The sequence below is a fragment of the Cydia splendana genome, chromosome 11 (genome assembly GCF_910591565.1).
Source record: "Cydia splendana chromosome 11, ilCydSple1.2, whole genome shotgun sequence".
NCBI classification, from domain to species: domain Eukaryota; kingdom Metazoa; phylum Arthropoda; class Insecta; order Lepidoptera; family Tortricidae; genus Cydia; species Cydia splendana.
The window spans coordinates 11,366,736-11,381,440 of record NC_085970.1 but is presented as its reverse complement, the minus strand read 5'-3'; the positions used below and the strand labels follow the sequence as shown (position 1 = coordinate 11,381,440).

Here is a 14,705-nt window from a genome sequence, read left to right as displayed (position 1 = left end):
TTTCAGCTAACAGCATATCGTGTTAGCCGTTTTAATAAAGAGCTAACGATTATTAATGTTTCATCTAAATCTCTTGACTAGCCCCTTTTATTAATGCTTATGCATATCTCTCAATTTATAAAGAAAAACTCATTTTGTATCCCCAATTTATTAATAGCCTTAGTCATAATTAAAGGGATTTGAAGAGTATTTAATCTTTCATCTTTGCGCAAAACTTTTACTTAGCACCAACAAACAAACAACAAACAAACATATACCAAACAAATATTACAAACAGCAACATTCTTAAGAGGATAGAACCGGTTTTCTATAAATTCTATACCTTCAAACATAGTCCCCATTTTCCCCTCTGGATATTGACCTTACGGAAAACTTTTATATAATTTGAAATTTATTAACTTGAGCTTGAGCTATGCCTATGCCCCTTTGTTTGATTTTATTAGATTTTTGTTCATGATAAAAGAGTTAGGAGCGAAAATCAAATTCCATACAATTTTTTTAAAGTTTTCATTCGCTTCCATATATCTCTATTAACTGTTTTCAGTTAGGTATATGCTAAATCTACGTAAATTTTAATTTATTCTAAAACGGTTGTTATTATGAATAAATAATTTAGAATTATTGATTTTTTTGTTCATGATGTGTTCTTCATTTCTTCAAGTATTTTTTTTTTATTTCCAGATAAACCTGCGTCTGATCCTGGTGTCCGGCAAGACGAAGGAGTTTGTGTTCAGCCCGGTGGACTCGGCGGGTGACATCGCAATACACGTCTACGATAACTGGCCTGAAGGTAAACCATTCACCTCCTTGTCACAGACTAAGCAGACACAGCTGTATGGAGCCTTAAGACGAAACCCGTGCGAAATCGCCTTTTCATATAAACGTAGTCCTCATTTTCGTACAAAATCATAAACTCGAAATAGTCAAACGTATGGGCATCATAGCTATGGTTAATATACATCATATATTATGTAAACATATTTTCCATAATGTCAATATCCAGAGAGGAAAATGAGGCCTACGGTTGTATGGAGAAGCGGTCGTCCCCTTTCCTCTTAATGCCGATATCACATACGGGGCGGGACACTGAGGCAGTAGGCACTATTTTACGAAGGGTGTGAGCCCACCGAAATGTGCATGAAACAATATTTTCTTCTCAATTAGGTACTCATTAAAAGTTGTATGCGAGGCATGCGATTATTATCTGGCTTCTCATATCAATACCACCTCACAGTGTTTTCCTTCTCCGAACAAAACAACAATATAATCGATTCGTAACTTTGACAGTCAACAACTTTAATATTTGTTGTTAATAAGGAAATTTTATGTATTACGGTCTGATGACTTGGTCGTACAAGGAAAAGCTACCTTTTTTATATGCTAACATACACAATAAAATATTTTATGTAGCTAATTGAATTAATTTAGTCATCACAATACTCTTTGTTTGCTGAACTCATCCTCTTTAACTTCCATAACGACTCCAATAATAGTCGTAACAACTTTATTATTTCCACAATTTCCGACGCAGCAAAAATTCCAAATGGGCCCTTTATTCACTTGGGCCGAAGGGACCATAAATATCTGATATTGCGAGGGTGCCCAATGGGGTGTGGCCGATATGGCACTATGGAAATCAGTTTTTACCAGAATGGAGTTCGCGATCGTAAACCGTAATGGAAAAATACCATAGTTTAATACACTGTTGAGTTACTCGTATCTATAGGGCCGTGATTGAGTCCCTATCCAGAACGAGGGGCTAAGAAAATATAGACACAAGGCCCAGTAACTTACAGACAACATGTCTAATCCGACATACAAGTGACACTTCAAAATTGAACTTTATTGTCTTGAATCAAAGTTTGTTTTGCACTTACGACAGCCGGCAGTCGATAAGTGTGTCACGTCGATCCCGAGTGTCTAAAAGTTTAAATTGCTCTGTATCCAATGATAAACACTTGAGCTTATAATCCAAGTCGGGAGAGACAAAGTTTTGTACAGATTTAGACAGGCTTCAGCATGCGACCTCAAGGGAGACCTGTGCTTTAAGTACCTGCGAGAAATAAAGTTTATGGCGTTATCTGACAGCGGTCGTTATTGTTATGGAAATGAACGTTTATTGATAACGGCAGTACGTTTTTTTTAGTTCTTCCATTATTTTATTCGCAAGAAACTATGTACAGATGCAGTCCATAAGTATTTTCCATCGTATTTTCACGGAAACGTACGAACGTGTCTTGCTATTTCAGTCAGTCATGGTACAAAAAGTACTGAGGTTGACTGAAGTAGCATGACAAAGTTAATGCGAACGTTTCCGAGAAAATACGATGGATATACACTACATCTGTAGCTTGTCCTTCGTCGCCCTACTGGACAGATACACGTTTGACCATTTTGAAACGCGGACGTCCGATTGTCACACGCCCGAATACAATAAGTACAATGACTATTGTTAGACGTTCGAGTGCTATAGTGCACTGCAACAAAATAGGTACGACGTATAGACGTATGTATTTCGAAATCGAAGTCATCATAACTCTATATAATTGGTCTTGCGATTTTTATTCAGATGACTAGGTAATCCTGGTAATCCTGGCATCCGTAAATATTGTTCAACCTAATCCTCATTATTAGTTTTTGTAAGACTTTGGCCCCAATTTCACATCGGTGACAGGTGCGACAATTGTAAAATAACTGTTGCTGACTTCACAGGCATCCATGAGCTACGGTTACCACTTAACATCGGGCGGGCCGTATTCCTGTTTGCCACCATCATTGTATTATTTAAAAAAAACTTTATTATATCGAAAAAAAAAACATATTTCTCTTGCGAAGTTTCTGACAATTGTCAAGATTTAGAAGTATTATAGGTAATTCTTGACAGGAAATGAGTTATATGTCGGAATTTCGTGACAATTGTTGGGTGTTTCTTGTGACAATTGTCATAAACTTAGCAAGAGAAATATCTGCTTTTTACCGATATAATAAAGTTTTTTTTATAAATAATACAATGATGGTGGCAAACAGGAATACGGCCCGCCCGATGGTAAGTGGTGGTGGATGCCTATGACGTGAGCAACAGTGATTTTTTACAATTGTCGCACCTGTCACCGTGGTGAAATTGGGGCCTGGTAGACTAAAAATCTCGTTTACAGTAAAGTGACATTTTGCCAAAGATTTTGACTTGGGAAATATTTTTTCACTGAACCTGTCCGGATATTTCAAATCTGAAGTGTAAACAGAGCCTCTTTTATTAAATATCATTTGTTTCCGGCCGTCATCAGCGCCGCTCCCCGGGAATTCTTGACAGTTTTGTTTTCACAGTTCATTTGTCCCCTCGGCGGAACCATCTTGAACTTGATTAGCATCTGTCACATCTCTTTCGAACTTCTAATTTACGTAGATTTGTTTTTCGCTGAAAAATACTTGTTAGATCTACTACACATTTTAGATTTTGTATCTATAAATGAAGTAACTTTCATAATTTTTCATTACATATATGAACCGCGGCTGAAGTAGAGGGTAGAGGCCTGTAACTTTATGTACACTATGTACAGCTCTGTAACTTTGTAGCAAGCAAGTTGATAAAAATGAATGGAAGAGTCATTATTAGCGGTTTTCAATTAGGTGCAAAATGTACTTAAATCTATTTCAAAACTAAACATCACAGTGAATTGCAATTACACACTCGTGTCGTTTTATATGCCAGAAGTATTCGAGTGGGCGAACGTTAGCAGGTCGCTTTATTTTAGTACCATAACGAGGATATAATAAGATGTGTGCGGGAATTATTCCAGAATCACGATTAGGGTCACCTAATTTCCGAGTTTAAAGGTTTTTCGTTTAGAACGGACGGGCGCTGCTTGAATACGAATGTTGGCACGCGACGGATCTACTTGGGTATATCTACATTGAAGAAGTACCTAAAGTTAGTAGAGATATGGACCAGACCACTAAATTCAGCTATTCTTCTCTTGTATTTTTGTTCTGTACTTTTTTTGGCGTCTCGTCTACTATATATGTATTTCGTGATACATACATATGTATAAGAAATGGTAGACAGGTAAACGCTTATTATTCTCAAATTTTACGTGTGTTTTTGATATAATAGTGATCTGATTTGAAATGTACCCACCGCGATAGTTCCTTATGCTATTAATAGGAATAAAATTCAAGATTTTCTATTATTTTCCTCTTTTCTTTTAATTTTATTGCTGTCACATAAAAAATTAAAAGAAGTAGGAAATTGAATGTTAATAGAATGGAAACCTGTTTTTGTTTTGGTGAAGTATTTTATATTCCAAATTGAAGCACGAAAGTGTTGGTGATAAAACGTTTCGAGGAATATTAGCACGGTTACAAACAGTACGTAGTTTTGCACAGTCGGTGCTGAATACACATTCCCGGCGGCAATTTAATCGGTTTACACATCACAGTCACACTCGGAGTCGCGTTGTTGACAGACACCTTGACAAATTATCGCTTATCGCGGACGCTTTAATTGTAATTGGTTTATTTATATGAATATTTAAAGCTTTGCAACACCACACGTTGTGTTTACGGGATACGGATGGTACGACTTTTGACATCGTCGGGCCAAAGTAGTTCCACGTTAGGTTATAATCTATAGACGCGAGTATATTGTTACCAATATTAATATATACATAATTGATAAGTACCGACTACAATATGTTACATGTTCTAATAGGCAGGTATTAGGTAGTTATTATCTATACTACGGTTGGATAAAATCGTTTATTATTAAAATGTGATAATGATTATATACACAGTGTAATTCGCAGTAAGTATGCGAGTTGTAACTATAATATAATTAATTTAAATTACTTCCACTAGAACGATTCTAATTTGACGTAATGCGACGTGTTAGTCATGTTAGTATGCATATAACAATTTTAATTAGCTACTTAGTTATTCATTCGTTCTAATTACAAGGAAACCAGTCCAAAATGAATATAGGAATAACTTTTAACATAAGACCGACCGCGAAAAATTATAGTATCAAATCAGATCAAATGTTTTTTATCTCAATATAGTACGCCATAAGAGCTCTTACATACGCTTTGTACTGCGGCTTATGAAGTGCGAAAAAAAGCGCTAATTAGCGACGACCTCGTTTGGCGCAACGTTGCGCGAGGTCAGTGTCCCACGTGTGTACACGCCTTTATCTACCACACATTACATTCACAACGCACTAACTGATATATATCTAATCAGTTTAAATTCCGACCTTATTACGTTCAATTAAAGTCTGAAATTGATTGTTGATATGGACATCTACAGTCCTCATAACATTTTCAGTTTAAATTTCAATCTTATGGATTTGTATTTAAGACTATAGTCAATTATTGGAGTAGTCGTTATACGGTGTTCTGTCATTGGGTTGCGTATTACTATGATTACGCCACTTTGGCTCCTGCTACACTAATTGGTGTTTATTAGAGTTAAATAAGTGTTTGTTTTGAGACTGCAGTATTTACTGACCCAAGCGTCCGAGAGCTTGCAACAATAAAAAAAATTTAAAAGCCACTTGAACATTAGCGATATGATATGATATTGGAATAATAGCGGAGAAAAATGGCGAACTTGAAAATTTCTTAATTTATCGTTTAGAATTTTAGATGCTTGTAAACTTTAGAAGCATACACCTATAAAATCGTAGGACAAGTTTTTACGTAATGTATTTATTGGTTACTGAATTACTGATTCAAGATTATGCGGAAGAGGCTGTGACATTTACTTTTGTATGAACAGACAGCACAATTGCATAAAGTAAAGCAAATTGTAACTGAAGGAGAAGAAGAGACCTTCATTTTAGATTTGTATGTCAACAAGTAGTCCTTTCCTAAAACTATGCATTATAAGAAGTAACAGTCAAATATAGAACTAAATTCTTGCATTTATTGCGAGTTCCGGTCCGCTAACAAAAAACACCGTTACGTTACCGTGCAAAAACCAGGTGTCTAATTTGTAGGTAGGGTAGTTACGATGTATAGCCCCATATGTTCGGGCCGAGTTAGTACAGGGCTGCTATTCCTGCGCCTTTCAGGGTAATCGCCACAAACGAACCTGTTTCAAGTGTGACCTTATAGTAAGTTGTCGGCGAATAACTTTGAGACCAACACTAATCTGTCCACGACATTTTAACTTCTATCGAAAATTTCGCTGACAAATAATATAATAAATACTTTTAACAAAAGCTATTTGTTCTCTGGTAGACATAAAATTTAGGCAAATATTAAACTGGAAACGTGATTACTTGGTAACTCAAGACACATTTTTGGTAACGCCAGAGACGTGAAAAGTGTCGGTCTAAAGTTGATTCAGGTAAGTTTTAGGATTCAGCTGAGCTGGTTCAGCTCAGCCATCTATTCCATTCGCCTGTGCTCGCTAAGTGATCGAATTGACACTTAGTAATTTGTAGGGCTTTTGCCCACCAGCAGTCCTATCCAATTAAACCGAAAAGACGTAATTTACAAGAGTTTCTAAGTCGTATTTATCGTTTTTGCACTGGAACGTTGATAATGTGGAATGTTCTATGTTCACGCCTCTGCGGTCGTATCTTTTCGTTCACAGTGACGTCTTTGATCCAAACTCTTGTTATTTGGTTTTACCATTTTGTCTGCTGATTCACCCACTTTGTTCAACTTTTCGATTTTCCGGTTATTTAAATCCGGTTATTGAAATTATTCGAAAGTTCAAGATATACTGCCCGATTCGAACTTTAAAGTCAATTAATAGATCTAGAAACGATATGGATTAGATATGTACGTATACCTATGTATCTTAAAGTTCGAATCGGGCCGTTAATAATTCAATATGTATTGCAAATCGAATGCGATTATCAGTGACGTTTGTAGAGGCCATTAGACACGCTCCTACAATATAAATTTGCTGTTATTCGAGTTACCTAACGTTTGTTTTTCATCATAATACATGCTTCGTTCAATATTTTTAATCCGTGCAACAAAAGGCACGCGACGTAGACCACAAATCCGGTCCGAGTCCGAGTCTGAATTATTACGCCGCGCCTTCTCCACGAGCTGGCTTATCCTGGCTGGAATTATGGCCGTTATGGAACTTGCTAGCTGCTTATCAGTCGGGAATCTGGTCTAGGATGAAATGTAATTTTGTTGCCTAGCTTTCTATCAAGGCCACAGTAAGGTTGTGGAGGGAGTGACAAAATTATGTGGCTTTGTTCTCGTTAGATAAGTTAGGTAACATAAGTTGCACTTAGATACTGTGTCTACCTGACCTGCATTGGTAAAATAATTGCCAAGGTACAATCCAGAACTACGCCGGGGTCGATTCGATTGATATAACTCTCAGCTAGAAATTCGGCTCTACGTAATATATTAATTATATTTATTATTACAGCCAAGCCAAGCGTGGCAATTATGGCATTCACCCCCCAAAGGGGGAGGCCTATATTCAGCAGTGGACGTCTTATGGCTGAGACGATGATGATGATGATGATTTATTATTAACCACGAGTTTGACACTGACATATTCGCTAACGTCTGCGTAACTTACTCTCTATACCTACATCTCGCTCGCACCAATATGCCAGTACGAGCGTGATGCATATAAAGTAAGTTACGTACACGTTAGCGAATATGTCAGTGTCAAGTCAAGCTCGTGGTAGCTGTACTTACCTCTTTATGGCAAATACATAAAATGGTAATTTTCCTAATTTTATAACATTTTGTTATTAAAAATTATAAAATCAGATTTGTAAAATACTATATTGTATTACACATAAATTTATATATAATGCAAAAAAAAACTCGAGAAAATCAACAAAATGTTTACGTAAACACTAGTTTAGTTACAAAGTGTATTTATTCCTGACGAGAGCGCCATCTACACACGCGCGATGTAACTAAACTAGTCGGCGATGCGATGTAGTGACGTGTTTGTTCTTCAATGTAGTTGTGACTCATGCAAGTGTGTGTAAGCGGCTACGCGAGTCAATAGCAGCCAGCATTTACACGACGCCTGTCGTAAGCCTCCATAGCTCAGGGGTTAGAGCACTGGTCTTGTAAACCAGGGGTCGAGAGTTCAAATCTCTCTGGGGGCAGTAATAAAACTTACTTTTTATTTTAGTTTTTTGTTTATTTTTTATGTACAGATTAATATTAGAATAAAATATTATGTAATATGGTAACATCCAGCTTTATAAGACTGTTTTTGTTAAATAGTTTTGATTTTAGTTTCAGTTTAATCATGTTAATTCTTTGAAATTATAGAAATACCTTTTTTCTGGTGAATATAATAGATGATTAAAAACTTTTTTACTTTTTACTTAGAATCGAAACTTTGCCAGGAACGAGAGAAATATCGACCTTCTTTTTACATTGATTCCGGTAAAAAAAAATAGTTTGGTTCGATACTTGACCCTTTAACGTTAACGGACCATATTATAATAAATCCACAATCCAAGCCTCGCCACAGTCGCCACCTTATAGTCCTAAAAAATCTGGTTAAGGAAAAAATACAAAAAGATGACGTTACAGTTTGGTAATTTTTTCCTTATCTCATTGTGCCCTATAAAGGGATAAGCTAGCAGCTGTCATTAACGATGTATATGTCTATTTCCAGCGGACTGGGCGGCCGAATGCGTGTCCCGCGCGGAGATCCTGCGACTCATCTACCAGGGCCGCTTCCTGCACAGCTCGGTGACGCTGGGCGCGCTCGGGCTGGCGCTCGGCCGCACCACCGTCATGCACCTAGTGCCGCGCGAACACCTCCCCGAGCCCAACTCACACGGTCAGTACCATCACACACACTGTTCACTGTACATCTACCAGGGCCGCTTCCTGCACAGCTCGGTGACGCTGGGCGCGCTCGGGCTGGCGCTCGGCCGCACCACCGTCATGCACCTAGTGCCGCGCGAACCGAGCCCAACTCACACGGTCAGTAGTGCAGATCTATCCAAGACTTTATCCTGGCTAGATGTGGTCGTAGCCGACGCAGCGGCAAGCTTTGCTTTCTAGCGCCAGTCCTTACTACTTACCTACTTAATTCCTACTAAGGGCCACTTGCACCATCCCACTAAGTCGGGGTTAACCGGTTAAACCGGGTGTTACCATGGTTACCAGTACAATTTGACACTGGGTTAACGGTTTAACTGGTTAGGTTAGGATGGTGCAAGTGGCGCTAAGTATACCAAAAGTATGGCGCCATCGCTCGAAAAGATGACACCATACCTTTGGCCTATCCTCGAGTAGATGGCGATACTTTTTGACATTTAACAAATTTAACACATATCAGTGAAAAAATAAGAATTTAAGTCAAATGTTCTAAGTTTTAATCATTTGTGTCGAAAGATGGCAGTAAATGTACTGACTACATAATTTACTTTGACAATATTCCTCTAGTCTAAATTCTCTTTGCTCATAGTTAGAACGACGACCGGTTTGGCCTAGTGGGTAGTGACCCTGCCTATCAAGCCGGTGGTCCCGGGTTCGAATCCTGGTAAGGGCATTTATTTGTATGATGATACAGATATTTGTTCCTGAGTCATGGTTGTTTTCTATGTATTTAAGTATTTAAATATTATTATAGATATCGTTGTCTGAGTACCCACAACACAAGCCTTCTTGAGCTTACCGTGGGGCTTAGTCAATTTGTGTAAAAATGTCCTATAATATTTATTTTTATTTTTTATTTTATTTTCGTGGCCCTTGTCTAATAATTTCCTACATAGTTAATCTGCCTGAAAACATCTACTGAGTCATCATGCTTTATTCAGAAAAAAATCCACATACACATTCTTCTTTTGCTTTTGCTTCTTTGGGTGCCCAGAATTTCCCAAGAAGTGTAACTCACGGGAATAAATATTTGATTTGCAGAAGTACGCTATGCCTAACGAGCCTTCCTTAACCTAACCAGTCCTCTCGTCCTTTTCCTTTCCCTACCTGTAAGTGACTTCCTTTTTTCCAAACTTAAAATCATCTAAATAAATTTCTGGGCACCTAAATTTGTGTTGGCATCGCCTGTTGTTTTGCATACTGAATGTCTCTGATATGTTGTTTCATATATTTTTGTATTTGTGGTGCCTAGAATTTTATTTTTACTCTGCATTAGATAGACATGTATTGAAAAATGGCTAGCCCCATCACTATTTCACTCAATACATATTCATAACATAATTTTATATGTTTTAGATATTTTAGAATCCAAAATGTACCTACTTATATTGATGTGTAGATACTGTAGATTACGTTTTCCAACTAAATTATCCCAAGAAAACTCTGCAGCGATTTTGATAGCCCATGCAGTGGAAGTGTTATTTTAAACGGAAAACTTCTATGAATTTATGACACTTGCACTGCGTGGGCTAATCAAAATCACTGCAGACTTTTCTTGGTCTAACTCTTCTACTACATATATCTTTTTAACCTTTTGTTTCTGTACGTATTCCAGATCAACGACAAAAGAGTAAAGGCGGTTCGAGCAGTTGTTGTTCAGCGTCGTGCTGCATATTGTAATGCTCCCCCATCTGGGTGCGCCGCGGCAGCGAGTGAGGACTCCGTGTTCAGTGTTCAGTGACGGGCCGCGGCGCACCTCCCGGACATCGCGGCTGTCAGTGACGTGGCGTGCACTAATAAAAGAGTGAAGGAGGCCCTTGCCACGGCCTCTTTGAGCGATGGTTCATTTTGCCCACGACTACGCCACTGCGAGCTATCACTTCAGTTTATTTCCGATTTCATAGCTTAAGCGATGTCACGCGTAGCTCGCTTAGGACTCGATTCGATTTTTAGATATTCGGGACTCACTAGCTTATGCAAACGGGATGAGTCGACCCGGCTATCGAACACAAAATCTTAGTATTATAATTTAGGCCATCTACATGAATTTATATAAACGTTACTATGGAGATATTTATAAAAATTAAATGACAAATTTAGTAGAAACGAAGTGTGTAAATTACTCTCATTTGCATTGTAAATAGTACGTAATATATTTTGTAATTCGTTAAGGGAGCGATCTGCGGGATTAATGTTTTTGTGATAAGTTCATGCAATATATTGGATCTTTTTATTTTTATCGGTGTTTGCCGCTAGATGTAGCCCCGCTCGCTCGGGCTTTATAGTAACCAATACACGAACATTGCGACTGCGTCGGCTAGACATGTATATGGACTGTAGTCTGTAACTACGACTCGCTGTAAATCTTAGTATTAATAATTGCTCCCGTGTCGCGGACGGGCGCGTCTCTGCCTCTATATTTTATTAGATCTTATTTTCGTTGTATAGGAGCGACTCGTGGTTGCGTTCCACTTGCATGAGATTATAATATGTATACATAATAAAATCATTTGTTAGTACAATTAATTCAGAAATAGAGTGCACGCAATTCAGACTCTTTATGAACAAATTAAGAGCAATACTTCATTGGATCACCTAAATTTTGTAATAGCATATATGACACTTAATAGATTTTTATTTATTAGCTTCTCAGCGTTACCAGAGTCAGACTGCTTATGTAAATATTTTGTTTAATGTTTCCTCATATACATCACATAGCAACCTAAAGTAATCCTTAATTTGGCATTTCGTATTTAGTTTTTAATTATATTTTAAATTGGCTTAAGGTTGATTTGACGATGGATTATTTTGGCTTAGCCTTAATTTTTGTTATAAGCTTACATTTTAAAACATGTCTTCGAAAATATAATTTTATACTTTATATTTAGAGTTGGTAATCCATCCCATCATGTAACGCGAATATTTTGTTATAGTACAAATTGAATGGAATGATTTTGGCAATAGTTGCTCAGTGCATGGTATCCAGTATTCGGTCGCGCCATCTTGCCACTCTCGCCGCGCGTGTCGGATGCGTTTCCTCACTACTATACATATATATACATATAACACACCAAATACATATAAATTACAAAACGACAGTATCGAAATGGCTAAGTAATATACTTAAATGCCTTATTGTTAAACTAGCGACCCGCCACGGCTTCGCAAGGGTTAACAAATTATACACCTAAACCCTCCTCATGAATCACCTTATTGATAGGTGAAAACCGCACGAAAATCCGTTTAGAAGTTTTTGAGGTTATCGCGAACAAACACACAAGCAGACGTGGCGGGGGACTTTGTTTTATAAGCTGTAGTGACATAATATGTACTACTAGTACTAGTAGTACATATTACCTAGTCTCTGTCTGTATAGTTCTGGTCAAATTAATGCTGTTGCCGTTGTTACTCTGGTGCATGTGTCAATGAATTAATTGGGACTTTATCTCATTAGTACAGTCAGCAGCAGCGATTGCTAAGCGGGCGAGGTGTTCAAAATTACCTTGACACGCACTTATTCTCTTAGTAATAAGGTCGCATCAAGATCATTTTGAACACCTGACCCGCTTCTGCAACTTCTGCTGCTGACTGTACGGTCAGCTGCAGAGAAAAGTTACCACCCCTGCGTAGAAGTTTGTATGCAGGGGTGGTACCTTTTTTCTGCAGCTGACTGTACAGCGATTAGGAGAAGGAAAGGTAAATAAAATTCTATATAAACTTACTTATGTTGGAATTATTATATGAACTAGTTTGGAGACTGAGAGTGATATTGTAGTAACGAAACGCATTCAGCTCGGCTCGGCGCACGGGCGCGGCCTTTAGAATAGTTGCCGTATGAATGATTTATATTTTGGTTGCTGTTCAGTTGCTGTATGTATGTATTTTGTTAAGTTGTGTAAAATATCTAGTTTATAAAGAGAATAAAATTAATTTCAACTCGATTTCATCTTTTATTTTTTGTTACGCTTTTTCATCCTGTACATAAAGATTAGGTGTCCGATTGAATAAAATACATTTAAATAAATAGTGGCTTTTGTAACTTCTCTAAGTATGTATAGTCTGAATATCGTAGGAGACCCGCGTTAAGGTGATATCGTAGCCAGATAGATCGATGTCTTCACCGTATTTTAATATTTCTATAGAATAGTTCTTACGGATAATCTGATACTGCGTTAATTAAGGTTCCCGTCTAGCGACGCTTGTGTCGTGGCTGCCTTCATTGTAATTATAATTATTATGTATGTTATTAACACATTTATTGGTATAGAAATTTATAAAACATAATTTTTAATATTTGGGCCATCAACGAGCTATTCGCTAGCGCCATCTAGCGAGTTCGTCAAAAACTGAGTTTCAACAGATGGCGCCACGGTGCTAGACTAGCAGTCTTGCACATTGCCGTCTCGTCTTAGCGGTTCGTAGTGATTTAATTCTCTTTGAGCGGTTCCATGAGGGCTTAGAGGATATAACCAACGGAGACGCCATGTCTAAAATTTTCGGTACAAAATAGTCTGCCGTTTTTTGCGGGGGAGGGGCACATCAAATGTATAGGTACGTCATGTCAGATAAACGTCAGTCCATACATATGGTTGACCATTGGCCGCCTATTTTCGACAGAGGGGAACGCCTGTTAATGGCGGCTCCATTGTTAATTACTCCGAGCATGAGGGTTATGGAGCGTTTCAATTATAATACAGTTTAAACTTTTACCTTCAACCGTTACAGGTGTCGCTAAAGTGACGCCATCTACAACAAATGATAAAAGAAAAGTGCAGTATATCGTACGATTGTACCATGCAACTAATAAAAAGGTCTTAAGACGACAGGAGCTGAGTTTTAAACATTTTTGGTAAATATACCCGTCTCGCTAACGGAAGCGGCACCTAAAAGTAGTGCGATAAGGACAAGGCGAAAAATCCTGCGTAAAAATCTCAAAAATCGAGGTTTCGTACTCGTCTGTTTCCTCCTCCAAAACTTAACCAATCGTAACCAAATTTGGAAATCTAAATGATTATGAAATTATCTGTGTCGGACCGTTTTGCTTTTTTGGCTAATTGATATCAGTTTTGAATGCCACGCCTCTCATTGCGGCATAGTCAATTAGGCCGATTTTGGCCATTATTGAAGGGCTCTAGCGCCTTAAAAAACAAAAATATCAAAAAAAGCAAAACGGTCCGACACAGATATTGACAATATTAATCTGTGTTGAAAAATCATTGCTCTAGCTTCAAAAACCACGGAGGAAAACGAGGAGTACGTTTGTATGGAGAAATGACCACTCTCGTTGGCTCTTAACAACGTATTACTTGGTAACCTACTATAGTTGGTCAAATCAAATTTGTCAGTAAATAAGAACAAAAACACTATACTCATCCTTTACTTTTGGGTGCTAGTACTAGTGTAAGACAAAGATAGTATGATTCTCTCTGTCTATGTTTGAAATGACACAGTTCTTTGACAAACTATAGTTACGCAACCATTAGAAAAAAATTTGTAAGTCGCAGTTCACCAATTGGTTCTGGGAATCATTCCTTGTCTTATAAAGTTTTTCGGACTTAGACTTCAAATTCTTAGTTTCCAACTTTATTTTTACGGTAAGTAGTAGTACTACAACTATGTAATAGTACACTGCCATTATAACCACTTAGGACGTGTTTTAGCTTAATCACTATCACTGCCTACTTCTTCCATTAAAACCCATGTCTAATAACTAAATGGCTAAATCGTTATTGAATATGGATTTTATGGTAGTCAGCAGCTACGACATACAGCATCGTGTATGGGAATGTAAATATTCAGACATTTTTAATTTAGTCGATCCTAGCGTTAATCTAGCTTTGGAGTGGATATTTTAGACCGCCGCATGGGCAGCGA

At 37.7% G+C, this 14,705-nt stretch overlaps 1 protein-coding gene and 1 non-coding gene across 2 annotated transcripts in view; both read left to right on the top strand.

Annotated features, from left to right (window-relative positions):
* LOC134794950 (ubiquitin-like protein 3) overlaps window positions 1-12,772 on the top strand; it is a 221,625-nt gene extending 208,853 nt beyond the window's left edge. Inside the window, exons 2-4 of the mRNA XM_063766821.1 lie at window positions 682-790; window positions 8,620-8,787; window positions 10,447-12,772. Coding sequence (XP_063622891.1) covers window positions 682-790; window positions 8,620-8,787; window positions 10,447-10,511 — 342 coding nt within the window. The 3' untranslated portion in view covers window positions 10,512-12,772. The remainder of the gene's footprint in view (window positions 1-681; window positions 791-8,619; window positions 8,788-10,446) is intronic.
* On the top strand, window positions 8,026-8,098 carry Trnat-ugu (transfer RNA threonine (anticodon UGU)). Its single transcript has one exon. It is a non-coding gene; the product is annotated as a tRNA-Thr (tRNA).
* Window positions 12,773-14,705: the final 1,933 nt, after the last annotated feature.